Source organism: Heterodontus francisci, chromosome 23 (genome assembly GCF_036365525.1).
Source record: "Heterodontus francisci isolate sHetFra1 chromosome 23, sHetFra1.hap1, whole genome shotgun sequence".
Lineage (NCBI taxonomy): Eukaryota > Metazoa > Chordata > Chondrichthyes > Heterodontiformes > Heterodontidae > Heterodontus > Heterodontus francisci.
The window spans coordinates 32,686,260-32,714,190 of NC_090393.1; the positions used below are offsets into that span (position 1 = coordinate 32,686,260).

The following is a 27,931-nucleotide window of genomic DNA, read 5'->3' on the forward strand; positions in this document are numbered from 1 at the left end:
ACCCGGGTTCAATTCTGGGTACTGCCTGTGTAGAGTTTGCAAGTTCTCCCTGTGACCGCGTGGGTTTTCACCGGGTGCTCCGGTTTCCTCCCACAGCCAAAGACTTGCAGGTTGATAGGTAAATTGGCCGTTGTAAATTGCCCCTAGTGTAGATTGGTGGTAGGGGAATTGAGGGAAGGTGGGAATGTGGTAGGGATATGGGATAAATGTTGGATTAGTATAAATGGGTGGTTGATGGTCGGCACAGACTCGGTGGGCCGAAGGGCCTGTTTCAGTGCTGTATCTCTAAATATAAATACAAAATATTATCCAGTAAAGATGCAAAGCATTAACACACAGTTTGAAATATGAATGTAAATATATATATATATAATTCCCTTCTAGACCCAACACATACCCCCCCCACACCCACACACACACACACGTGAAAGAAAAGAAAGGTTTTCTCTGCAGCGATGCACTTTACAAAAAGACAAAAAAAAAATACATTGGCCAAATACTTGTTAATTCTTGAAGGAAAAAGAGATGTGGAAGGATATCAGTTGTCCCTTTAATCTGGCGTCAGAGTACAAAGAGATGGGTCGCTGGGATCTTTTCTGAAGCATTTCGTTCTGGGAGATGTCGAGAATTAGTCTGGTGACCTTTCCAGGAGAAAGCAGCATCAGGGGTTTCAGTTATCACACTGGATATGCAGGATTTCTCAGAGACAGAAGGAAAGAGGTGAGCTGGGTGCTTCTCTCTTGGCAGGCTGACCTCCAACTGCCTTCAAAATAGTCCACACCACAACTGAACCAAAACAATATCCCAAAAGTGAAACCAACTCTTAACCATCATAAATCTTGACATGTCTCTTTGTAAACAACTCTCCCGAGTCACCAAGGCTCTGTTATTTATTTAGCTTAAAGCATGTAACATCCAGTAAAAGTTTGTTTTCAATCTCAAATGTCTTCCCAGTGACCCTTGTTAAAAAAAATCCATGGAATCTTTTCAGTTTTCCAAATGAACCACTGTCCATAATCTTTAATACAAGTCCTCAAAACATTTTAAGAATGGAGCACCTTCATAATAATACTTATTTGCACTTTTAAAAGTTAATTTTCTATTTTTAACATTGCTGCATACAATGACTTGTGCTAGATAAATTACATTAATTGCCTAATAATAAATACAGGTTTATACTGTTCAATGAGCAGTTTATTCCAGCTAAATAATAAATCTTGGTTTATACAGTGGCTCTTGTCATTGTGTATTCTTTTTTTGTTGCAGGATAGTAAAACTACAGTAACAGTATTTCTGTTCAGGGAGGAGTCTTGGGATTTCTTAGGAAGGCAAAATGCACACTTTAAACCCATTCAGAGTCTCATGTTTGGGATATATTTGGACAGCAATCAACCCAGACTCTTGTCTCTTGGAGAGGACAGGGTTCTGGTAGGTAACCTATTAACGATTTATATTGGCTAAGCTCTTTTTATGCACTAAAATCCATTCCTTCGACACAGGTCAGAACAAGCAGAACTCTTGAATGTTTGTTTGAACTCTAAATATGATTTAGCTGAAAGTAAAATTTGCACTGCTAGATTTACTAAATGGTCTCCATTTGACAAAATTTGCTTTTCAGGATTTAAGCAAATTATAAAAAGAAACAGGAAGAAAGAAAAATATTAATTGTAATTGCTTGCAGCCATCCCATCTTTTTAAGAAGGATACTAATGTTGACACACCTTTCAAATTCAAATAGAAGCATGCTTCCATTGTTGGTTAATTTAGTCAATGCCCATCATGGGCCCCTCTGACTTAGGTTGGGCTCTTTGGAGTTCATCTTAGTCAGATCTCTTTCCTGATATGTCATCATAAGGATCCCACATACATGGGAACACCTTAGCTCTTACTATGAGTCACTAGATGCTTTCCTCTGGTACTATTCACTTTGCATAATTTATTGATTATTCTTCAGCATATGTTCTAATCTTTCCATGATAGTTGCTATGCACTTGTTATTGTGTTTCACCTATTTCATTTTCCTTGTTTTACGTTTACAGTTGTATTTGCCATTGATCTTATGAAATTTCTTTTAGTTTTAAAAAATGGAGGAACAATGATTTAAGTTGTAGCTGTAATGCAAATCTTATTTAATACATTCCATTTTTTTTATTCCTCAGGTAGAGTACGATCTGACTAAAAGTAATGAGAATGATCTGCCGATATTGAGTAGTGATAGAATAGAACAGAGTGCTGTACCTACTTGCATGGTCTGCTACCCACCAATCAGTAAAGAGAGCTTCATTATCACAGCCAACAACCAGTATAAGCTAAAGCTCTACAATGCCACTACCAAAATGTGCAGGTATGTGAAACCCCTTTATTCAGAAAAGGCATAGTATTTTGCTTTAAAATACTAATCTTTTTAAGCAGCCTAATGAAGGAATAATTATTTCATTGTATTCAGATTTCTTTGAAAGTATATTTCGAGCATTACCTAATCATTCTAGATCTACACACCTATTTTTCAGTGCATTTCCAGCATGGCTGATTTGAACCATTTGAAGAGATTTAGCCTTTTGAGTTATTCATAAACTCAAACATTATATAAAAGTATGCAGCTGATGAAAATGTGTTGAACACCAACATTAAACACTTAAAAATAAATGTGAACACACAGAATTGTAAAGATTTATTCACAAAGTATTTTTAATCTGTAGATTGACTTGTTCAACAGAATTGAATTTCAGCTGTTCCAATCCAAAATGTTATAAGGGAATGAAAGCAAAATATTGTGGATGCTGGAAATCTGAAATAAAAATAAAAAGTGCTAGAAATGCTCAGCAAGTCTGGCAGCATCTGTGAAGAGAGAAATGGAGTTAACGGGCTGGATTTAATGCTCTCCATTGTGGCAGGTTTGAAGGCAGGGAGAGCATTTAGTCGGATGGGATGGTGACCGCATAGACGGCCTTCCCACCCCGCCGCCAACTGAGGCCCTTAAATGGGCAAATAATGCCCAATTAAGGGCCTCTTCCCACTGCCACCAGTATTGGCGGTCAGGCCTGTTAGCACACGGGGGAGCACAACAATTAAACCTGTGTGGGTTGCTTGCAGGCTCCCGGAGTTGCGGGGTGTTCCTCGTTCACAGGCACTAAGTACCTGATTGAGGGACCCGGTATCGGGAAGAGGGGCCTGCTGAGAGCCACTCTCCTGCCCTTGCTGCCAACCCCCCCTTCCACGCGACCCCCACCTGCAAAACCCCTCCCACCATCGCTCACCTGTGGCCTGGTCCATTGACGATCCAGGCCTCAGGTGGATGCATTACTGACAGCAGCTACCACCTCTGCGGTGACGCTGCTGAGTAAAAGAGCTGCCGGCCTCTTATTGGCCGGCAACTGTCAGCAGGTGGGGCTTCCTCCCGGGCTCCTTAATCCCGGGGATGTCCTGCTGCTGCCTAGTTAAGTGCCTGATTGCCATGTAATGTGGCGTGCCTTCCCAAAAAGAGGTGATGTGGCTCTCTCGTCAGCTCTTCAGCCGGTGGGCGAGTCACCCATCGCCTCTTTTAAATACCGACCAACGTTTCAGGGTTCTGATGAATGGTCATCAATCTGAAACATTAACTCTGTTTCTCTCTCCACAGAGGCTGCCAGACTTGTTGAGTTTTTGTAGCACTTTCTGTTTTTATATTATAAGGAAACTATGGTGCAAGGCTGCCTCCAGAGAACTCTGAGACATACATAAGGAGGTGGCTTTCACCTGTCTCTCCAGGGGAAATGCTTAACCTATGATGATATAAGCATTGAATGTAGAGGTTGCTTTGAATTCCAGCTGCCAGCAGGCTGAGCAACTTAGCCGATTCATTTAGGAATGTGAGACAGTTTTCTATTTGCTGGCTTGTCATGTCCTTTAAGACTGAAGCATGACAAGTTGCTGTAATAATAAATGGCATACGACAGTGGTTTTAGTCAGTTGTTATCAAGTTGTTATCAATGATAAAATACCTCTTCTGTATTTCTTTGACTTTACAAAGCAATTGCAACGAAATTGAAGTGATTCAGATCACAACTATGGATGACAAAGGCCATTCAGCCCATCTTTCTTCAATCCTTAAAGACCCTAAATCCCTCCATTGGAGCATCCAATCGGTTCTTAACAAGGTCAGAAGTGGGGTTCGCTGATGTTTGCACAGTGGTCAGTACCATTCAAGACTCCTCAAATACTGAAGTAGGCCATGCTCGCATGTAGCAAGACCTGGACAACATTCACACTTGGGCTGATAAGTGGCAAGTAATATTCATGCCACACAAGTGTCAGGCAATTGCCATCTCCAACAAGAGAGAATCTAACCATCTCCCCTTGGCAGTACCATCACTTAATCCCCCACTGTCAACATCCTGGGAGTTACCATTGACCAGAAACTTAACTGGACCAACCATATAAATACTGAGGCTTCAAGAGCATCTCAGACGCTGGGAATTCTGCGGCAAGTGACTCACTTCCTGACTCCCCAAAGCCTGTCCACCATCTACAAGGCACAAGTCAGGAGTGTAATGGAATACTCTCCACTTGCCTGGGTGAGTGCAGCTCCAACAATATTCGGGAAGCTCAACACCATCCAGGAGAGAGCAATCTGCTCGATCAGCACCACATCCACAACCTTAAAACATTCGCTCTCTCCGCCACTGATACACATTAGCAGCCGTGTACTCCAGCAACTCATCAGGCTCCTTCGACAGCACCTTCCAAGCCCACAACCTCTACCAACTAGAAGGACAAGGGCAGCAGACGCATGGGAACGCCACCACCTGCAAAACACACACCATCCTGACTTGGAACTAAATTTCCATTCCTTCACTGTCATTGGGTCAAAAACCTGGAACTCTCCTCCTAATCATACTGTGGGTGTACCTACAACAAGGCAGCTCACCACCACCTTCTCAAGGGCAATTAGGGATGGGCAACAATGCTCACATCCCATGAAAAAATAATAAAAAAAACTTGCTGATATTAGTCCTAAATTTGACTTAACTAGTTTGAACCTATGGTCTCTTTTATTCCTTTTTCACAATTTCTAAATTAATTTTCAGGTTTTACTTTTTCCATTCCAATTTATGATTTTGTATACTTTCGTATGATCGCCTTTCAAATGCCTCCTTTCCAGATTGAAAAATCCAAGTGTTTCCAGTCTTTTCTCATAACTCTGATCTGTAACGCTAGGGATTAGTTTTATGGCCCTTCTTTACCTGAGTTGTTACTTTTTAATGTTATTTTATGCATTGCAGTTGTGCTTATATTTTTAGATCTTTCTTTGCTCCTCTAATAACCCTTTAAGCAATGTTTATGTACATTCTTTTATTAATCCTTGTGAACCGATCCCCTTTGTCCTTGCAGGATCTGAATAGGTCAACTTTTATCTTTAGTTCGCGTCTTAATTGCAAACTGATTAAAAAATTTTGCTGGCATTTGAACTCCTGATTGTAATGACATCCTGCAATTCCTTTTATTGTTATATATTTAAGTTGTTTCTTTTCTCTCTAGGAAGATAGTATTAGGCCCAATTTATGGATCTCCAGTTAGGAAGATAGAAGTTCTCCCTTTCTCAAATGACAGTGAAGTTAAAGTGGGTTATTTAGCCTACATCACGGATGACAAGGTATACATTCATCTCCAAAAATGTCTGCATCCAAAAGCAATATATTGTAATATTGTAGTTCTCAGTTTTTACTAATTATTGAGAGAAACTAATTGTAATATTCCTTTGTGTTTGTCTGTTTTCGAAAATAATTCTTCAAAGACTTTTATGATGGCTCAGTCGGTAATAGTGCTCATTGGAAAAGTGGTATTAAGCCTTACAGATGAGGAAGATTCCATTCCAGGTTTATTCCTTTGTGCTGAGTAGACCACAGTGGAGCCATACTATCAATCTTAGTGGCCCTGAGTTAGGCAGAGGAAATATCTCCTGGAATTTACCTCCTGGTTAATGTACATACTGAAAGTATATGCAGATGCATGTGAAGTGGTAGCAGGATTGGGTATGATGGTGATGGCTGTCATGGTTGAATAATCTGCCATCATTTGCCTTCTAGCCTCATATATGAAGGATGATCTTTCTGTTTGGAAGTACCAAAGTGATTGTCCACTGAGCTGTATATTGTCACCAACCCAGAAAAGGAGATTGGGGTGGGGCAAGGGGTGTGTGGTTTAGAAGACAAAATGCTGATTAAAACAGTAAGGAAAATAAACCTGCCTATGAAAAGCAGCTAAATTTAACAAAATAATTGAAATGACCTGATGGTTGAAACACCTATGTTTAATTAACATCCTGATGATTCAATACCCTTGAACTAGGACATGTTTGTATTAATTTACAGTGGTACAAATTGCTGATTTAATAATTTTACTATTAAAAATAACTGTCAGGCATTTCCACTGGAGTTTTACAGTGGGGGATTTGTGGGACCCCCAGATAAATGGCTTAAACATGGCATTTATACAGTTTCTCCAGGTGTTACAAGCTCACAGAACACCAGTCTGATGTGTACTCTCTTTAATGAAACTGACTGTAATGGCTGCCTGCAGTCAGAATGCCTCATGGTAGAGGTCACATGACTACGACAAGCCAGGAGGCACATTGGTACAGTTTTGCGTTTCTATTCCAAACACCAGGGTTTTTGCTGATCTCCCACCTAAGTAATGCAAGAGATTGGGCGAGTCCTGTGGAAGTTCAGGGGCCAATGTTTTAAGAGAATAAATTACATCAAATTTATTTTTGGAGCATGAGTTTGGTGCTGTAGTGGATTGATACTCTACTAATTGGTACGATGAGCCATTTGTGCCTACGAATTCTAAAAATCTTGCCCCTGTTACCTAGGTGGGTTTACAAACTCTGCCACTGGATGGAAACCCCCACAAGTCCTGTGCACTTATCTGCCATGGAAATATGGTGTCCAATATTGCCTGTTCATATGATGGTTCTTATATATTCACTGCAGGAGGAGATGATTGTACTGTGCATATGTGGAAAGTTGACCTGATGTAAGTACACTCTTGAGTTGCTTTCAAGGAAAATTGTTCTCAGCTGTAGCACTTGGGCAACTTGCACTTGTGTTGCATTTTGTTTTGTAGAAACTCACAAAATTGCTATTTCTGGAACTCTTTTGCTATTTAAACATCTTTGTGTCTAGAAAGACTAGCAAAAGATGGTCAACTGCTTCAGGAAAGCTGACATAGTCCACAGGATTCTAACAACTCAAGAACAGCTCTGCTTATAACTTAATGACATGAAAACATGTAGTTACTGGAACGACGGAGGTGGAGGGGCGACGTGATAGAGGTTTACAAAGTTATGAGCGGCATGGACAGAGTGGATAGTCAGAAGCTTTTTCCCAGGGTGGAAGAGTCAGTTACATGGGGACATAGGTTTAAGGTGCGAGGGGCAAAGTTTAGAGGGGATGTGCGAGGCAAGTTTTTTACACAGAGGGTGGTGAGTGCCTGGAACTTGCTGCCAGGGGAGGTGGTGGAAGCAGATACGATAGTGACGTTTAAGAGACATCTTGACAAATATATGAATAGGAAGGGAATAGAGGGATATGGGCCCCGGAAGTGCAGAAGGTGTTAGTTTCGGCAGGCATCAAGATCGACGCAGTCTTGGAGGGCCGAATGGCCTGCTCCTGTGCTGTACTGTTCTTTGTTCTTTGTACACAGGCTTTGTAACTTAAGCTTTAGGTAGATACAACATTGCTTCATTTGTATTAAAGGAGCAACACAATTTCCCAGATTTTGCCACCAGAATAATGGCAAGTATAATGCACATGCTGTTAATAATGTATAAATCATCCAGCAACTTGTGGCAAGGAAGAAAACACTACGAATTGCAAATCACCACAAGTTGTTGGACAATTTCCAGTAGTTTGGCAAAAACAGCAACTCACCCTAGCCTCCCTGTGAATTGCATCAAATTGCAGTATTTGTGCATTAAATGCTGATTAAACTTTCTGTTGAAAGTTCGGGCTGCCACTTAACAGCAATAAGTACCTTTTCTAATGAGATTTATGTTGCTGCAATGCTAATCAACTTCTTTGATCCAGAAGGGGAACAATCTAAATTCTTGAGTCTCATTCCTCTTCTTTCTTTCGCCTCCTTATCTCGAGAGACAATGGGTAAGCGCCTGGAGGTGGTCAGTGGTTTGTGGAGCAGCGCCTGGAGTGGCTATAAAGGCCAATTCTAGAGTGACAGGCTCTTCCACAGGTACTGCAGAAAAATTTGTTTGTCAGGGCTGTTACACAGTTGGCTCTCCCCTTGCGCTTTTGTCTTTTTCCTGCCAACTGCTAAGTCTCTTCGACTCGCCACACTTTAGCCCCGCCTTTATGACTGCCCGCCAGCTCTGGCGAACGCTGGCAACTGACTCCCACGACTTGTGATCAATGTCACAGGACTTCATGTCGCGTTTGCAGACGTCTTTGAAGCGGAGACATGGACGGCCGGTGAGTCTGGTACCAGTGGCGAGCTCGCTGTACAATGTGTCTTTGGGGATCCTGCCATCTTCCATGTGGCTCATTTCTACAGGTAGTAAATTGGTAAGAAATTGGTAACATTTTAAATTTAATATTCTAACTTTTGTTCTTAACTTTTCCTTTCTGTTGTTTTTCCTCTCTCTGTTAATCCAATCTTTCTTTCTGTCCCTTTATTTCTACTTCTGTACCAGATTTGACATTAATTCACCTTGTTTACTTCTGGATCATTCCTCTGCTTCTTTCCCAATTCTTAAATCTCATTTGTTAAGGAGATAGACTATTGCTCTGTTTGTTCACCAAGGTCTCAGATGCTACATTGCCCTCACCTTGCCATTAATCAGCTTTCATTTCCGGTAACTTACAGAGCAAAGAAATTCCAAGCTGAAGGGTGAGGGGAAAGTCTAACAAATGGGGCAAGCCACAAGATGCCCTGCACCAGCAAAATCTGGGGTATTAGTATATGAATGCCTGAAGGAGAGGGCATTACACTGATGATGCGTTTCTGGGGAGAGGTGCAGGTCTGAGGTTTGTTACCTTGGAAAAGAATTACATGTATTTTGGTTAATTTAACCACTTAGTTACTTCACAATTGACAGATTTATAAACTGAACAAACAGTTACATTGGATTTTTAACAGATCAAGCAGCAGAGTTACCTTGTAAGATGAGAACACAAGAAATAGGAGAAGAAGTAGACCATCTGGGCCATCGAGCCTGCTCCACCATTCAATACGATCATGGCTGATCTTTGGCTTCAATTCTACTTTCCTGCCCACTCCCCATACCCCTTGATTCCCTGCGAGACCAAAAATCTACATATCCCAGCCTTAAATGTATTTAATGATGGAGCATCCACAACCCTCTGGGGTAGAGAATTCCAAAGATTCACAACCCTTTCAGTGAAGTAATTTCTCCTCATCTCAGTCCTGAATGATTGGCCCCTTATCCTGAGACTGTGTCCCCGTGTTCTAGATTCCCTGACCAGTAGGAACAATCTCTCAGCTTCTCCCCTATCAAGCCCTTTCAGAATCTTGTATGTCTCAATTGGATTGCCTCTGATTCTTCTAAACTCCAGAGAATATAGGCTCATTTTACTCAGCCTCTCATCATAGGACAACCCCCTCATCCCAGGGATCACTTTAGTAAATCCTTGCAGCACTGCCTCCAATACTTGCATTGGAGACCAAAACTGCATAGAGTATTCCAGGTGCGGTCTCACCAAAGCCCTGTACAATTTTAGTAAGACTTCTTCATTCCGGTACTCCAATCCCATTGCAATAAAGGCCAACATGCCTTCCTAATAGCCTGCTGCACCTGCATGTTAACTTTGTGCATTCCTTTTACGAGTACCCCCAAGTCTCTCTGAATGCTAATGCTTACCAGTTTCAAACCTTTGAAAAAATGTTCTGCACTTAGAATTATCAGTAGAAATTGTGTGTGACTTTCCTATTGGTTAGACCAAGGTATATTTGCTTGAATAGTTATTTTCTGCTTACTTGGTGAACCCCAGTAAGTGTTTCCATCAGAAGATCGGATATATTGTTGCATTATTGACAAGCTGCCTCACTCCTCTTTTGAGTGCTTTTATAGTAGTAAACCAGTTCTTTCTTTAGGGCAATATTGGAAAAAAATATGTTTACGAAAGGGAGCTTGAAAAGTGATTATTAGCGTCCTTTGCTGCCATTTGATTATTGGTTCCACTCTTCCTTTTTTCTTTGACCTGTGCCAATGGGCGGCACAGTGGCGCAGTGGTTAGCACCGCAGCCTCACAGCTCCAGGGATCCGGGTTCGATTCTGGGTACTGCCTGTGCGGAGTTTGCAAGTTCTCCCTGTGTCTGCGTGGGTTTCCTCCGGGTGCTCCGGTTTCCTCCCACATGCCAAAGACTTGCAGGTTGATCGGTTAATTGGCCATTATAAATTGCCCCTAGTATAGGTAGGTGGTAGGGAAATATATAGGGACAGGTGGGGATGTGATAGGAATATGGGATTAGTGTAGGATTAGTATAAATGGGTGGTTGATGGTCGGCACAGACTCGGTGGGCCGAAGGGCCTGTTTCAGTGCTGTATCACTAAACTATATTCTTTCTACAATTAAAGATCACTATTGACAAGAAAATAAAATGCACTGTGCGTGTACAAAGAGGCAGTTGTCCTGTTATCACCTTGGGTAGATATGTAAAATGTGTGCCTCAGCTGTCAAAAAGGTCCCCAACAGTTACCTCAAAGTCACTGTTTAATATTCAGCCCTCAACCCCTCACTGAGGCATTAATCCCACTTGACAGTTCACAGATGCTGTACTCCATCCAACTTCCCACACTTGTGAACACTCTCTTCCTGTAAGCCTCCCAGTTTATACAAATACTGTTATCCATTTCTCTGCACTCTCCTCCCCTCTATTCAGCCTGGCATTGTTCTCCTCTTTCCTCAGATCCATTTGCATTTTTCAGATCATGAAGCAGTCCATGCTCAAATACAGCAAGACCTGGACTATGTTCAGGCTTGGGCTGAATAAGTGTCAAATAACATTCGCACCACACTAGTACCAGGTAAAGACCATCTCCAACAGGAGAGAGTCTAACCAACTCCCCATGACATTCAACAGGTTTAACATTGTGGAATCCACCACCATTAACATCCAGCGGGGAGGTCACCATTGCCCAGAAACTTAACTGGACCAGTCACATAAATACTGTAGCTACAAGAACAGGTCAGAGGGTGGGTATTCTGCAGTGAATAGTTCATCTTCTGACTCCCTAAAGCCTTTCTGCCATCTACAAGGCACAAGTCAGAAGTGTGATGGAATACTCTGCACTTGTCTGGATGAGTACAGCTCCAACACCAGTCATGAAGACAGGACAAAGCAGCCTGCTTTACTGGCATCCCATCCACCACCTTGAACATTCACTCCCTCCACTGTCTTGCGGGGGGAGGCAGTGAGGTAGTGGTAATGTCACTAGACTAGCAACCCAGAGCCCCAGGCTAATGCTCTGGGGACATAGGTTCAAATTCCACCACAGCAGATGGTGAAATTTGAATTAAATAATAAATCTGGAATTTAAATCTAGTCTAATGGTGACCATGAAACCATTAGGGATTGTTGTAAAAACCCATCTGGTTCACTAATATCCTTTAGAGAAGGAAATCTGCTGTCCTTACTTGGTCAGGTCTACATGTTACTCCAGACCTACAGCAATGTGGTTGTCTTTTAAATGCCCTCTGAAATGGCCTAGCAAGCCAGTCAGTTGTATCAAACCACTACAAAACTAAAGAAAAGGAATGAAACCAGATGAACCCCCTGACATCGACCTCGGCACTGGAAATGACAATGGCAAACCCAGTCCCATCGACCCTGCAAAGTCCTTCTTACTAATACCTGGCGCAGTGGTTAGCACCGCAGCCTCACAGCTCCAGGGACCCGGGTTCGATTCCGGGTACTGCCTGTGTGGAGTTTGCAAGTTCTCCCTGTGTCTGCGTGAGTTTTCTCCGGGTGCTCCGGTTTCCTCCCACAAGCCAAAAGACTTGCAGGTTGATAGGTAAATTGGCCATTATAAATTGTCACCAGTATAGGTAGGTGGTAGGGAAATATAGGGACAGGTGGGGATGTTTGTTGGGAATATGGGATTAGTGTAGGATTAGTATAAATGGGTGGTTGATGTTCGGCACAGACTCGGTGGGCCGAAGGGCCTGTTTCAGTGCTGTATCTCTAATCTAATCTAAAATTGGGAGAGCTGTCTCACAGACTAGTCACGCAACAGCCAGACATAGTCATACTCATGGAATCATACCTTACAGACAATGTCCTAGACATGACTATCACCAGAGGTGGCGGCACAGTGGTATAATTTGGGAGGGAGTTGCCTTGGGAATCCTCAACATTGACTCCGGACCCCATGAAGTCTCATGGCATCAGGTCAAACATGGCAAGGAAACCTCCTGCTGATTACCACCTACCGTCCCCCCTCGGCTGATGAATCAGTGCTTCTTCATGTTTAAAAGCAATTGGAAGAAGCACTGAGGGTACCGAGGGCACGGAATGTACTCTGGGTGGGGGTTTTCAATGTGTGGTTTCAAGAATGGCTCAGTACTGACCGAGCTGGCCGAGTCCCAAAGGACACAGCTGCTAGACTGGGTCTGCAGCAGGTGGTGAGGGAACCGACAAGAGGGAAAAACCTACTTGATCTCGTCCTCACCAATCTACCTGTCGCAGATGCACCAGTCCATGGCAGTATTGGTAGGAGTGGCCACCACACTGTCCTTGTGGAGACGAAACCCCGTCTTCACATTGAGGATACCATCCATTGTGTTATGTGGCACTACCACTGTGCTAAATGGGATAGATTTCAAACCGATCTAGCAACTCAAAACTGGGCATCCATGAGGTGCTGTGGGCCATCAGCAGCAGCAGAATTGTATTCAATCACAATCTGTAACCTCATGGCCTGGGATATCCCCCAATCTACCATTACCATCAAGCCGGGGGACCAACCCTGGTTCAATGAAGAGTGCAGGAGGGCATGCCAAGAGCAGCACCAGGCATACCTAAAAAAAAAGTGTCAGCCTGGTGAAGCTACAACACAAGATTACTTGCATGCCAAACAGTGGAAGCAGCATGCAATAGACTGGGCTAAGTGATCCCACAACCAATGGATCAGATCTAAGCTCTGCAGACCTGCCTCATCCAGTCGTGACAGTGGTGGTGGGCAATTAAACAACTGACAGGAGGCAGAGGCTCCACAAATATCCCCATCCTCAACAATGGGGGAGCCCAGCACATCAGTGCAAAAGACAAGGCTGAAGCATTTGCATCCATCTTCAGCCAGAAGTGCCGAGTGGATGATCCATCTCAGCCTCCTCCTGAGGTCCCCAGCATCACAGATGCCAGTCTTCAGCCAATCTGATTCACTCCACCTCATATCAAGAAATAACTGAAGGCACAGGAAACTGCAAAGGCTATGGGCCCAGACAACATTCTGGCAATAGTATTGAAGACGTGCTCCAGAACTAGCGCACCCCAGCCAAGCTGTTCTAGTACAGCTACAACACTGGCATCTACCAGGCAATGTGGAAAATTGCTAAGTTATGTACTGTCCACAAAAAGAGGGACAAATCCAACCTGGCAAATTACTGCTGTATCAGTTTACTCTCAATCATCAACAAAATGATGAAAGGGTTCATCGACAGTGCTATCAAGCGGCTTTTGCTCAGCAATAATCTGCTCACTGGCGCTCAGTTTGAGTTCACCAGGGCCACTCAGCTTCTGACCTCATTACAGCCTTGGTCCAAACATGGACAAAAGAGCTGAACTCCAGAGGTGAGGTGAGTGACTGCTCTTGACATCAAAGCTGCATTTGACCGCGTATGGCATCAAGGAGCCCTAGCAAAACTGGAGTCAATGGGAATCGGGGAAAACTCCCCACTAGTTGGAGACATACCTAGCACAAAGGAAGATGATTGTGGTTGTTGGAGGTCAATCACCTCAGTCCTAGGACATCACTGCAGGAGTTCCTCAGGGTAGTGTCCTAGGCCCAACCATCTCAGCTGCTTCATCAATGACCTTCCCTTCATCATAAGGTCAGAAGTAGGGATGTTCGCTGATTGTACAATGTTCAGCACCATTCGCAACTCCTCAGATACTGAAGCAGCCCATGTTCGTATGCAGCAAGACCTGGACAACATACAGGCTTGGGCTGATAAGTGGCAAGTAACATTCATGCCACACAAGTGCCAGGCAATGACCATCTCAAGCAGGAGAATCTAACCATCTCCCCTTGATGTTCAATGTTATTATCATTGCTGAACCCCCACCATCAACATCCTAGGGGTTACCATTGACCAGAAACTGAACTGGACCAGCCACACAAAAACTGACTACAAGAGCAGGTTGGATATTCTGAGCGAGTGACTCACCTCCTGTTTCCCCAGTGCTTGTCCACTTACAAGGCACAAGTCAAGAGTGTGATGGAATACTCTCCACGTGCCTGGATGGGTGCAATTCCAACAACACTCAAGAAGCTCGAGACCATCCAGGACAAAGCAGCCCTCTTTATTGGCACCCCATCCATCACCTTCAACATTCACTCCCTTCACCACCAACGCACAGTGTCAGCAGTGTGTACCATCTACAAGATGTACTGCAGGAACTCACAAAGGCTCCTACGACAGCACCTTCCAAACTCGCGACCTCTACCACCTAGAAGCACAAGGGCAGCAGATGCATGGAAGCACCACCACCTACAAGTACCCCTCCAAGCCACATACCATCCTGACTTGGAACTATATTGCTGTTCCTTCACTGTCGCTGGGTCAAAATCTTGGAACTCCCTTCCTAACAGCACTATTGGTGTACCTACACCCAAGGACTGCGGCAGTTCAAGAAGGCAGTTCACCACCACCTTCTAAAGGGCAATTAGGAATGGGCAATAAATGCTGGCCTAGCCAGTGACACCCACATCCCAAGAATGAATAAAAATAAATCAGTGCACTGTGGATGCAGTATGTACTATCTACAAGGTACACTGCAGGAACCTGCCAAGGCTTCTTCAGCAGCACCTTCCAAACCTGGGATCACTGCAGCCTTGAAGAACCAGGGAAGCAGCTGTGTGGGAACACCACCACTTGTAAGTTCCCCTCCAAGTCACATGCCATCCAGACTTCAAAATATATTGTTGTTCCTTCATTGTCGCTGGGTCAAAATCCTGCAATTCCCTACCTAACAGCACTGTGAGTGTACCTACACCACACGGCCTAAAGTGGTTCGGGAAGGCAGCTCACCACCACCTTCTTGAGGCCAATTAGGGATGGACAATAAATGCTGGCCTTGCCAGCCACTCCCACATCCCATGAATGAATAAAATAAATTGAACCTGGCACTCTCCTTCTGCTCTCTGTTCCAATTGACACTTCTCTGTTTCTTCCTTCAAATCAATTTGGTACTCCTTTGCCTCCAACCTTAATCAAGCTGGTAATCTGCTTCCACCACCACTCTATTTAAACTAGTGTTCCTTTGCTCCTCCAGCTCTCTCAGCTCATGCTGACTTTCTTTCTCCCCACTGCTCCAGTTCCAAATGGCTCTGCTTTTTCCTTTCCCAGTTAATGACAGCTCGCTCCTTCCTTTCACATTCTAAAGCACCTCTCCCAGATTCCTTGTTCCCCATCTCCTTTATTACCATCCATTTTCCCCTTCATTGCCACCATCTCTTCCCCAATTCCCTTTGCTCCCCTTATCATCCATTCCTCTCCCTCTCTTTTTTCCTGTGTATTGTCATCTATCCCCCTTTCCTTCTCCCCTCAGTATCAATTCCACCTTGAAGTGATTCCAGCTGCTGCATACTGTAGTCTGGAACTCTTGTTCTCTTGTGAATTCATGCTGACAGTATGTAGGGGATGGAAGCGGATTCCACAACAGTAGCAGTATTGCTGAAAGGATTTTTGTCAGTAAACACTGACTAAAAATGCTGATGGTGAGCATAAAATGCTAACAGTTGGCAGGTATAGTGAAATGATTCAGTTTAAACTAATAGTTAACTACAGCTTGTGGTTTATATTCATCATCTTTTTCTATATGCAGGAAAGTTACAACTTAATGGCTTCTTATAAAGTTGTATAGGTTTCAATGCCAACAGTTAAAATCCTAATTCGATAACTGCAAAAGGCTGCTGAGCACTTTTTGGAGCAAGAAGGAAGGAGAGTAATGAACTGAAGAAAGGAAAGCTGAAAAATGTTTTCTAAATGGCTTTAGAATATTTATTGCATCAACAAGAACCCTACTACAATGAGAAAAGAAACAGTCCAGATCCTGCAATGGTCCTGTGGGGACTGATCTACACAGACATGAAAGGTCCTGCAGTCAAATGCAATCTGTGTTGATATAGTTGACATCAGCTAGTGCAACAGTTAGGGTGCTACCATTGCCCTTAGTTTCCCCTCCTGATTGCTATCTCATGACCCTTATTAGAAAGTGCACACAAGACTAACTGTAGCACCCTTATTGACTTCCTTTGGTGATATTGCTAAACTCCACACAGCCCATATAAGTCTGAGTCCTTCCTGGTCTGCATGGTTCAATAACACATCATAAAATGCTTTTACCTATAAGGGGAGCAAAAACCATCAGGATTTTTATTTTAGGGGCCAATAACTACCTTTACTCTGACTGAATGTTTCAGTGTTGCTGTCTCATTACAAATCTGTCTCATTTGAGTGGTAAAATTAGTGTTAAGAAAGGAATGACTTCTATTTTATGATATTAAAGGGCTCATGAGGCAGTAACTGCACTTGGAGGAGAGGATTTGATCCCATTCTATGGTTTGTTGGAAGGTGGAAGAGATGGAGAATTGTTTAAGGTAATGATTTTTCTGGATTTCTCTTTTCTTTTGAACCACTGTAGTGGACAATTTACGCCATATAATCTTGTCATTTTCATTATTCTGTATAATTAAAATATGAATTTTACATTTTTTTCGTATTCTAATCATGAAATTATTTATAAAAGCTGTATTCTGCAAAGGGAAACTTGTGTTACTCATCTTCTTTACAAATATCCACATACATGCAGACTCGCACACCTAAATACAAAACAATGCATACACACAGTTGTATAAATCATTTTTTTTTATACTTAAACTTGTTTTGTCCTATCTGTATTTTTAAATTACCATTTTGGTGTTAATTATTCAAAATGAAATCCAGTTCTCTGTGCTTGTTTACCAAAATTTGTGCTTGCAGTTCTCCCTGTTGTAAATTTGTTGCTTCTTTGAAAGCAATGCTTTCATTGTTTTGCTGTTGAGATATAGAGTACTAACATATAAACAGAAAATTCTGGAGATACTCCGCAGGTCTGGCAGCATCTGTGGAAAGGGAAACAGAGTTTCTGGTTGGTGATCCTCCATCAGAACGGGAGTGCTTAGAGATGCAACAGTTTTTAAGCAAGGCAGGGAGGGGGGAAGGGGGGGAAACAAATGGGAAAGTCTGTGATAAAGTGGAAAGCAGGAGAGATTAAATGACAAAAGGGATGAAAGTGCAAGACACAAAGAGATGGTAATGGAACAAGTAAAGAACCAAAAGATTTGTCTAGAGGAGGTATAAATGGGAATAGCACAATCATCACCAACAGCTGCTATCCAAAAAAAAAAAAGGGGCCAAGCTTCTGATCTAAAATTGCTGAACTCAATGTTGAGTCCGGAAGACTGTAAAGTGCTTTGTCAAAGATGAGGTGCTGTTCCTTGAGCTTATGTTGAACTTTATTGTAACAGTATACGAGGCCAAGGACATACAGGTCAGAGAGTGGAGTAGGGAATTAAAGCTGTGGGGTCATGCTTGTGGACTGAGTGGAGATGTTCTGCAAAGTGATCACCCAATCAGTGTTTGGTCTCCCCAGTGCAGAGGAGGCCACATTGTGATCAGTGAATACAGTATACGAAGTTGAAAGAAGTACCCATGTAAATTGCTGTTTCACCTGGAAGAAATGTTTGGGGCCTTGGACAATGAGAAGGGAGGAGGTAAAAGGGCATGTGTTGTATCTCCTGCGCTTCCATGGAAGTGTGCCCTGGGAAAGAGAAGCAGTGTAGGGGGTGATTTGAGGAGTGGACCAGGGTGTCATGTAGGGAACAGTCCCTTTGGAAGGCTGAAAGGGAAGGGGACAGAAAGATGTGTTTGGTGGTAGCATCGTGCAGGAGGTGGCAGAAATGACGGAGTATGATCCGTTGAATCTGGAGGCTGGTGGGGTGGAAAGTGTGGACAAGGTAAATCCTATCATGGTTTGGGAGGCGTGGCTGAAGGTTTAAGAGTAAAAGTGCGGGAAAGGAAACTGACATGTTCGAGGGCCCTGTCGACCATGGTGGTGAGGAGGAATCCTGGATTGAGGAAAAAGGAAGACATATCGGGCATGCTGGAATAGAAGGTTGTATTGACAGAATGCTTCCAATACGTCTTCCTTTCTCGTTAATCGAGCATTCCCCCCCCCCCCCCACTGTACTTGACAGGCCCCTCGAATGTGGCCATTCCATTTCAAGCACTTCTGCTCTCACCCCCACCGCCCCCTCCCACCACTACAGAGCCATGTGGTTGATTCTGTTTTCCCATTCACACCGCTTCTAGACACATCTTTTGTTTGTTTACTTGTCCCATTACTATCTCTTTTTGCCTTGCACTTTCATCTCTTTTGTCATTTAATCTCTCCTGTCTTCCACCCTATCACAGTTTGTTCTTTCCTCTCCTCTCCCCTTTCCCTGCCTTGCTTAAAAATTACATCACTACGCACTCTCAGTTCTAATGAAGGGTCACTGATCTGAAACGTTAAATCTGTTTCTCTCTCCACAGATGCTGCCAGAACTGCTGAGTATTTCCATCATTTTCTCTTTTTATTTCAGATTTCCAGCATCCACAGCACTTTGCTCTTGTATAGTACTGACATATTTCACTGTCTGTATTTTGAGCTGACAGTTACTTCCAAAAGACTCATTCTTCATAACTAATGAATAGTTGTCGCTTACAGTAAAAGGTTGCAGGTACCTGCATATTACATAAAAGACCTCAGTGGTTCCATCACTTGGAACTGATAAATGGAGGTATGTTGTATTTAAACAACCTCTCAGAGAATGAAGTGGAAAGAACAACGAGATGTAAATTTTGTCATAATTGCAATGCTTACTCACTCTGCCCTCCTCAACCACAGGAAAGACATTTTATTGGGCTTAGAAAAAGTACTTCTAGTATTCAAATTCCTTCTGAATGTTGGGATTTTGTGGCAGACTAACTTGAAAATTGCAGTTCACATTCAATAAGCAGAGAAATTATTTTGAGTTGGCAAAGCCAAAAGCAAAATGTAGTTGTTTCTAAAGGTGCCATTACAGTTAGGGTGTGCTGTAGATATTTTGGTGGATTCAGCTTCACTGTTTTTTTTCCATAAGCAGATCCTGCATCCATTATGATGCGGAGAGTACCTTAACTCCCCAAAACCTAGTCATACAATAGTGTGACCCAAGACCATTACAATAATAACATGCGCTGAATGCCATAATCTTCTATGTGTAACAGTGTGTGTTTCTCCAATCTTTTGAGCACTGGAACTGATCAGCACTCTGGTGAAATTAGGCCAATGATAAAATTAAGTTGGTTCATTTTGACTTAACAGAGCAGTAAATCTGGCAAGTCTTTTTGCTGAATCTGACCGACTTTATCTTAAACATGGGGGTATTTGACCCTTTCTTGTTACTCTTACCAACCTTCCACAGAATATGTGTTTCTCTCTATTTTTCTGGGCAGTAAATTGGTAGGTTGACCTTTGACTCCCTCCCTGTCTCGGGTTGACCAGTAGTGCTGTCAATAAAATCAGATGATGCCCTCTCGAGTGGAATTCTACAAGACAGGATCTGCTGTGCCCACTGGCAGTTATTTTGACATACCAATAACTACAGCTTGCTGAAGTCATCTGTTTGTGTTGTTACGACTGAGGCAGGAGGAGTGCACTGTTTTTCTCGTTCCACTTCTCCACAGGTCACAACATATATTTAGGTTTTTTCCCAGTTACTGATACGGTCAATCATAGACTCTGCTTTTATCCCAGAATAAAATACACCAACCATGTTTCTTTATTGAACAACAAAATGATCAGTTTATTACAAAACAAGTCTTAACCAGTAAGGAACCAAAGCAGTAACATACAGATTGAAATATAAAAGTTCCTTTTTTACCTTAGACACACACACACACACACACACACACACACACACACTAATACCTACACCGGTTAACCGAAAATTAGAGAGATTTAAACAAAAAGAATATTTTGGCCAGATACTTGCTAATATTTGAAGAAAAAAGAGAAGATATGGAAAGATGTCAGATGTCCTTTGTTTTGGTTTGGTGTCCCAATTATGTGTAGATGGTTGTCACTGGGATCTTCCTAGAACAGTTCTTGTCTGGTGACATTGAAGATCAGTTTGAGCAGGCTTTCCAGGAAAAATGCAGTAACAGTTTCAATCTGTTTCTTACATTTGCTTCTCAAAGAGATGGAAAACTGGCAGTCTTTTCAAAGAGCTGGAACAAGCTGAGGTGAGGTTTGCTCCCTTGGCAAGTTTACTCCAACTGTCTTTTTAACACTGTCCATATCATTAACTTACTCCAAAACAAAACCAAAAACATCTCTGGAGTCAAGCCTCCTGACCCCTATAACTCTTGACCTGTCAATTCTTTTTAAACATCTTTCCCCACGCCAGAAAAACCCTGCTGTGTAATTAGCGGAAAACAGGTGTCTTCCAGTAACTGTTTGTTTCCAAGGTCAGTCCAAAAGACCTTCTGATGACCTCTTTTTATAAAAGCACAAAGTTCCAGCATCTATGGAATCTTTTATCAGTTTTAAAACCCAAGTCCTCCAAAAAAAAGTAGCAAAAAAATTGAAGTACTCGTAACAGGGTTAAAGAGTTATCTGTTTGTCTTAATCTGATGAGGATAGCGGTTTTGATGGCTGGACTACTCTATTCAAGGGACCCCATTGAGATAGTTAGTCCCCTATTGTCTAAGTGGCTGCGGTCTTTTCCTCTGTACAGGATAAAGGTGCTGAAACTTTTTGAATTAATCTTTAAAATCCACAATCTGACTGTATATCAAAAATATAGCTTAAACCAAAAGTCCCTACTGGCTCAATTAGTTAGGAAAAGAAAAATCTTGCACTTTTATATAGCATATTTCACGACATCAGGACATACCAAAGCACTTCATTGCCATTGAATTATTATTGAAATATAGTCCCATTTATAGAGGAAAAGAAAGACTTATATTTATATAGCTCTTTTCATGACCACCGGATGTGTCAAAGCACTTTACAGCCAATCAAATACTTTTAAAGTGTAGTCACTGTTGTAATGTAAGTTTTATATAAGGAGCAGGCAGTTTGCATACAGCAAGGACTCCAAAAACAGCAGTAAGATAAATAACCAGTTAATTTGTATTTTTGTGGTGATGTTTGAGGGATAAATGTTAACCAGGACACTGTATTAAAAAAAAAAAATCCCTGCCCTTTTTCACACACTATCAATGGTTATTTTACATCCATCCGAATAAACGGTATCTTGAAACATATTGGACAGTTATATTTAGTGCTCCCATAGTTTGTGTTGCAGGATACCGACTTTCACTGATAAAACTTAATCCTTTATCCCGACAGCAGTATTGTAGTCCCACATTTTTGTTGGACTACACTTCCACCATCAGGATAAGAGACTCCATTTCAGAATTGTAAATGCAGGGATTTAGCATGCAGACCTAAGTTTCCTGTAATCCAAACTACAGAAGAACTAAATTTAAAGGTACCTTAAGATCCAATTTGAATTCTGGCATAGCCACATATTCCACCCCAACCACCACCCCCGACCAACCCCATATCCAAAGTAGTAGGGACAGTGTATAACTAGTTGAGTGCTCATCGCTATATTGACAGGATTTGGAGATGGTGACAGCCACAGCATGTTGGTGCTAGACCATAAGGGAAAATAAGTGGGCCCTAGAGCACTATGATTAGTTGCCTTCCTCACTAGACTGAGAAAGAAAGTAGCACAGTAGTATTGTTGCTCAGTCTGTTGGCGATTAAATAGATTGTGCCATAGAGTAATGCTTATGTATTTGTGCCATGTTATTACCATAATAATTTCCATCTCTGCTACTTCATCATGGTACCGTTTATAGATATCACCCAGTCAAGAAATATAGCGAACTCTTATTCAGCATTGGATGTCATCTGCAATTCAATGGTCTTTTAGATCAAAAAGTATCAAGAAAATGCATTTGCGTATACATGCATTACTGCTCATATTTTCTTTTGGTTCAAATCAATTAATATTTTGTGTGTTTGATGTCCTGTAAAGGAAATGGAGAACTATTTCTACTATTCACAGCTGCGTTACCAGCGTGTCAGCACAATGGAGACCAGGGAGGTGTCAACTCATATTCCACTGCAGGAAATTCCATTTGTGATGAGGGCACTGGGATTCTACCCTACAGAAAAAGAGGTAAATTATATATGTTCATATCTACAAATGTAACTTACACTTCTACTAATATGTGCCGGTGTACATTTCCCTAATGAACATGGTATTGAAAGCACATATATACACAACATACACTAGTCTATCTTTCATGGTGTTCTACAGATAAAGGTAAGACACAAGAACACAAGAAATAGGAGCAGGAGTAGACCCGGCAGCCCATCGAGCCTGCTCTGCCATTCAATACAATCATGGCTGATCTTAGGCTTCAATTCCACTTTCCCACTTGCTTGCCATATTCCTTGATTCGCTGAGAGACCAAAAATCTGTCTATCCCAGCCCTAAATGTATTCAGTGATGAAGCATTCACAACCCTCTAGGGGAGAGAATTCCAAAGATTCACAACTCTTTGAGTGAAGTAATTTCTCCTCATCTCAGTCCTAAATGATCGGCCCTTATCCTGAAACTGTGCCCCCATATTTTAGATTCCCCAACAAGCGGAAACAATCTCTGTGTCTACCCTATCCAGCCCGTTCAGAATCTTTTATGTTTCAATTAGATTGCCTCTCATTTGTCTAAACTCCAGAGAGTATAGGCCCAATTTACTCAGCCTCTCATTATAGGACAACTCCATCATCCCTGGGAGCAATTTAGTGAACATTCGCTGTACTGCCTCCAATGCAAGTATATTCTTTCTTAAATGTGGAGACCAAAACTGCACACAGTACTCCAGATGTGGTCTCACTAAGACCCTGTACAATTGTAGCAAGACTTCATTATTCCTGTACTCCAATCCCCTTGCAATAAAGGCCAATAAGCCATTTGTCTTCCGAATTGCTTGCTGTCCCTGCATGCTAACTTTTTGTGTTCCTCGTACAAGCGCACCCAAGTCTCTTTGAACATCAACACTTGCACGTTTCACACCTTAAAAAAAAATTCTGCTTTTCTATTCTTACAACCAAAATGTATAACTTCACACTTCCCTACATTATACACCAGCTGCCATCTTGTTGTCAACTCACTTAACCTGTCTATATCTCTTTGCAGCCTCTCTGTGTCCTCCCCACAGCTTACCTTTCCACCTACCCTTGTACCATCAGGAAACTTAGATACATTACCTTCTGTCTCGTCATCTAAGTTATTAATATAGATTGTAAATAGCTGAGGCCCCAGCACTGTTCCTTGCGGCACCCCACTTTTCACTGCCTGCCAACTTGAAAATGCCCTGTTTATGCCCACTCTTTGCTTCCTGTCTGTTAACCAATCCTCTATCCATGCTAATATATTACTCCCAACTCCATGAGCCCTTATCTTGCATATAAACCTTTTGTGTGGCACCTTATTGAATGCCTTTTGGAAATCCAGGTATACTACATCGACTGGTTCCTCTTTATCTACCCTACTAGTTACATCCTCAAAAAACTCAAATAAATTTGTCAAACAGGATTTCCCTTTAGTAGAACCATGTTGACTTGTTCCAATTATACTGTGCTTTTCTAAGTACATTGTTAAGACTTCCTTAATAATAGATTCCGGCATTTTCCCAACGACTGATGTTAGGGTAAATGGCCTGTAGCTCATTGTTTTCTCTCTCCCTCCTTTCTTGAAAAGCAGCATAACATTTGCCAACTTCCAATCTGATGGGACCGTTCCTGAATCTAAGGAAATTTGGAAAATCATAGCTAGCGCATCCACCGCAGCTATCTCTTTTAGAAACCTAGAATGTAGGCCATCAGGTCCCGTGGATTTATCAGATTTTAGTACCTTAAGTTTCTCCAATACTTTTTCTCTGTTATTAATATCCTTCATTTCCTCATTCTTTTTAGCCCCCATCTATTTCTGGTATGAAACTTGTGTCTTCTACTGTGAAGACAGACACAAAATATTTTTTCAATGCCTCTGCCATTTCCTCATTCACCCAGACGGCACAGTGGTTAGCACCGCAGCCTCACAGCTCCAGCGACCCGGGTTCAGTTCTGGGTACTGCCTGTGTGGAGTTTGCAAGTTCTCCCTGTGACCGCGTGGGTTTCCGCCGGGTGCTCCGGTTTCCTCCCACAGCCAAAGACTTGCAGGTTGATAGGTAAATTGGCCATGGTAAATTGCCCCTAGTGTAGGTAGGTGGTCGGAGAATTGAGGGAAGGTGGGGATGTGGTAGGTAGGGAATATGGGATTAATGTAGAATTAGTACAAGTGGGTGGTTGTTGGTCGGCACAGACTCGGTGGGCTGAAGGGCCTGTTTCAGTGCTGTATCTCTCTATCTATCTATGATAATTTCTCCTGTCTTTTTGCTTCTACGGGACCAACGTTTACTTCAGCTACTCTTCCTTTTTATATACCTATAAAAGCTCTTGCAATCTGTTTTTATATGACTGACTAGTGTTACGACTGAGATGGGAGGAGTGCACTGTTAATCCAGTCTCACTTCTCCATAGGTCACAGCATATCAATAAATTTTCCCACTTAATGAAACAGCCAATTAGATACTCTATATGTCCCCAGAATAAAGCACACCAACCAGATTTCTTTAATTAACAACAAAATTATCCGTTTATTATAAAACCAAGTCTTAACCAATAATGAGGTAAATATATACGCAAATTGAAATATTAAAGCCCTGTATTTTATATACTAGCCCTCACGCACATGCACATACATCCAAAGACTGGTTAACCGGGGAAAAAAAGGGATTTTTGTTTATAGCTGTTACAAAGGAATAGAAGGAATTTTTAAAAAAACTTATTCTGCAAAGATCTGGAAGGAAGTCCTTTGGTTTGGTGAGGTATCCCAAAGTTGAATAGTTGGTGGCCACTAGAAGTCCTTCCAGCGAGGTTGAGGAACAGTCTGTTTTGGGTAGGCGTTCACAGAAATTCAGCTGCATAAGTTTCATGAGGTGTGAGCAAGATGTGTCAGTTCTCCCACACATTTGATACAAAGTTCATTTGAAGATGCAAGGTTTCTTCAAATATTCAGGGTTTCTTCAAAAAAATGCAGGAGGCAACAGTACAACTTCGTACAAGCTTTTGCTTTTCAATAGCAGGGATTCTTCAAAGAGAGGTAACAGCTTTCTTCTGAACTCCTGGCAGGTCCAAATCAAATTACAACTGCCTGCTTTAGTCCAAACCCACTGGCTTTTAACAGTTCCAAATGAAACTACTTTTCCAAGCAAGTCTCATGCTGGTCATAAATTCTCTCTTGTCACAACAAAGCTTGAGTCCCTGTGGTGTTTACTTGAAATCGCCTGGTTTCCAGTAGTTGTTTACTGGTCAAAACCAGGAACCTCTTGTTGGCTTTTTTTTTTAAAAAAAGCAGCCATAAAGTTTAGCTATCTCCGGATGTTTCAATGTCCATGAAATTGTTTTTCAGTTTTTAAGCTTCCCAAATTTTAACACAAAAAATGGAAATTCCGTAACACGAGTTTACTCTCCTATTCTATTTTTTCCTTTTTTATCAACTTTTTGGTGGCCCTTTGCTGGATTCTAAAACATTCGCAATCCTGAGACTTGCTACTCTTTTTTTTTTAAGGGAAGTCCTCAGTTCAAGCAGTATTAAAGGGTGGAAGATTATTGGATGCGGCCAAGAGAGAACCCTGATGCTTGAGGCTGAGGGGAGAAAGCACAGCTTGGTGCGGGAGGGGGAAGCTAGAATGGGGTTAAAGAGAATGCGGCGGAAGGCAAAAGATAGTTACAGTTTGAGAGGTAATGGGGATGGTAGAGAACATTAGAAGTTAAGAATTCTGGAAAAGGTAGAACAGGATAAAAAGCTTGGGGTGTAGCAGGTAGAGCAGAGTTAGAGGCTAGGGTGAAGAAGTGATGAAAGGCCTCAACATCCCTAAGTAATACACTGATAAATTTACACCTCGCCCTGGATATTGATGATAGGCACTGGCTTTGAGGCCGAAGACCTGACCCCACTAATAGCTGGACCAGATCCTGTCCTCCAAACTCACACCTGCATGCAATATCAGGAAAAGGAACAAGTATATTGGGAGTATGTTTGGATTTGGTTTTATCATTTGGTAATTTTGATTGCTTTCATCTCCAGGTTGAGGACATGCTGAATGAGGTGAAGTTCAGTAAATACGTGGATACAGGAAAATATGTAACAGATATTGATTTAGGCGAATTCATTATACTGTATATAAACCACCGACCTGCTTTTGGCATAACTGCTTCTGAGCTGCGGCATATATTTGATGTTCTTGGCTACGACAATGAGAATGGAGACAAAGCAATTAACTTAGGAGAATTACTGCAACTATTGCAAAATGGAGGTGAGTCAAATGCCAAAGAATAAATACAACGGGCTGGATTTTACCAGCCCTTTGGAGGCGGTTTGGGAGGCGGGAGGAGTGAAAATATTGCGGTAAAAGGCGTCTGGAGGGAAGCCCGATGTCTTTACATCACAAGCGGATATTGATAAAAGTGAGAGGAGGTTGTGCTGGGACATGGTGAGAAGGTATTTGCCAGGGTTTTCTAATTTTACGATGGGTGCATGGGACAATGGGGCTTCAGAGCCTCGCCAGCTATAACGAGGTGGTGGATGAGTGGGATGGTCAGCAGTCATTGCGATTGGTAGCATGACTTGGCAGGGAGGGTAGGACTGAATGGGCAGCAGAAGTAGCAGTCGGGAGCAGGTACAAACATGCCTAGCACAGTGGCGCCATACTGCATGGGTGCCCTCTCAGAATTGGTACTTATATCTACAGAGCAAGGGGGCTGGGAGGCCCTGAGAACTGAGTGCAGCTATTTGCCATGAGCCTCATTTACTTAAGCTTCGAGACTTTCAGTGAGGAGGAACATCAGAGATGGAGATTGCTGCAGCCACTGGCAGCATCCAGAGGGGCAACAGGAGCATGAGACTGGAAGGAGGCACGGATGAGGAGGGCGCAGAGGAGCACTCAACCAGCCACTTGTTTGCAGAAGAGGTTACCCACAGGAGAGGGTTTACCATCGAGAGGCTCAACTTCCTGAAAGTGTCACAGGAGCAGTGTTGCTGAACACTGCAACACTCCGGGGAGGTGGTCACCGAGCTGTGTGTCATGACGGAAGACAAACTGAGCCCCATGGTAAGTAGTGGGAACACGATGCCTGTGCCGCTGGAGGTCACTGTGGTGCTGAATTTCTACGCATCAGGATCATTCCAGGGAACTTCTGTTCACCAATGCCATCTTCAAGAGGGTCAGCCAATGCGTGTGCTTCCACACCAATCTGGACAGTCAGGCTGAGAGGGCTATAGGTTTCAGGGCTATAGGTTTCAGGGCTATCGCAGAATTACCCCAGGTGCAGGGTGTGACCGACTGCATGCATGTGGCCATCAAGGCTTCCACAGACTAGCCAGCGGCCTTCTTAAACAGGAAAGGCTTCCAGTTGCTCAATGTACAACTGTTCTGCGACCACTGCAAATGGATCCTTCAGGTCTGTGCAAGGTTTCTGAGAAGCTGTCACAACGCCTATATACTAA

The 27,931-nt window shown here is 42.5% G+C and overlaps 1 protein-coding gene across 5 annotated transcripts in view; it reads left to right on the forward strand.

Moving 5' to 3' along the window:
- The window catches only part of cfap251 (cilia and flagella associated protein 251), a 106,310-nt gene that overhangs the window by 61,721 nt on the left and 16,658 nt on the right, over positions 1 to 27,931 (forward strand). For all 5 annotated transcript variants that reach the window (XM_068055029.1, XM_068055027.1, XM_068055030.1 and 2 more), the window contains 7 exons: positions 1,267 to 1,428; positions 2,160 to 2,344; positions 5,518 to 5,632; positions 6,851 to 7,014; positions 16,744 to 16,834; positions 22,352 to 22,495; positions 26,513 to 26,741. In XM_068055029.1, the coding sequence (XP_067911130.1) occupies positions 1,267 to 1,428; positions 2,160 to 2,344; positions 5,518 to 5,632; positions 6,851 to 7,014; positions 16,744 to 16,834; positions 22,352 to 22,495; positions 26,513 to 26,741 (1,090 nt within the window). The remainder of the gene's footprint in view (positions 1 to 1,266; positions 1,429 to 2,159; positions 2,345 to 5,517; positions 5,633 to 6,850; positions 7,015 to 16,743; positions 16,835 to 22,351; positions 22,496 to 26,512; positions 26,742 to 27,931) is intronic.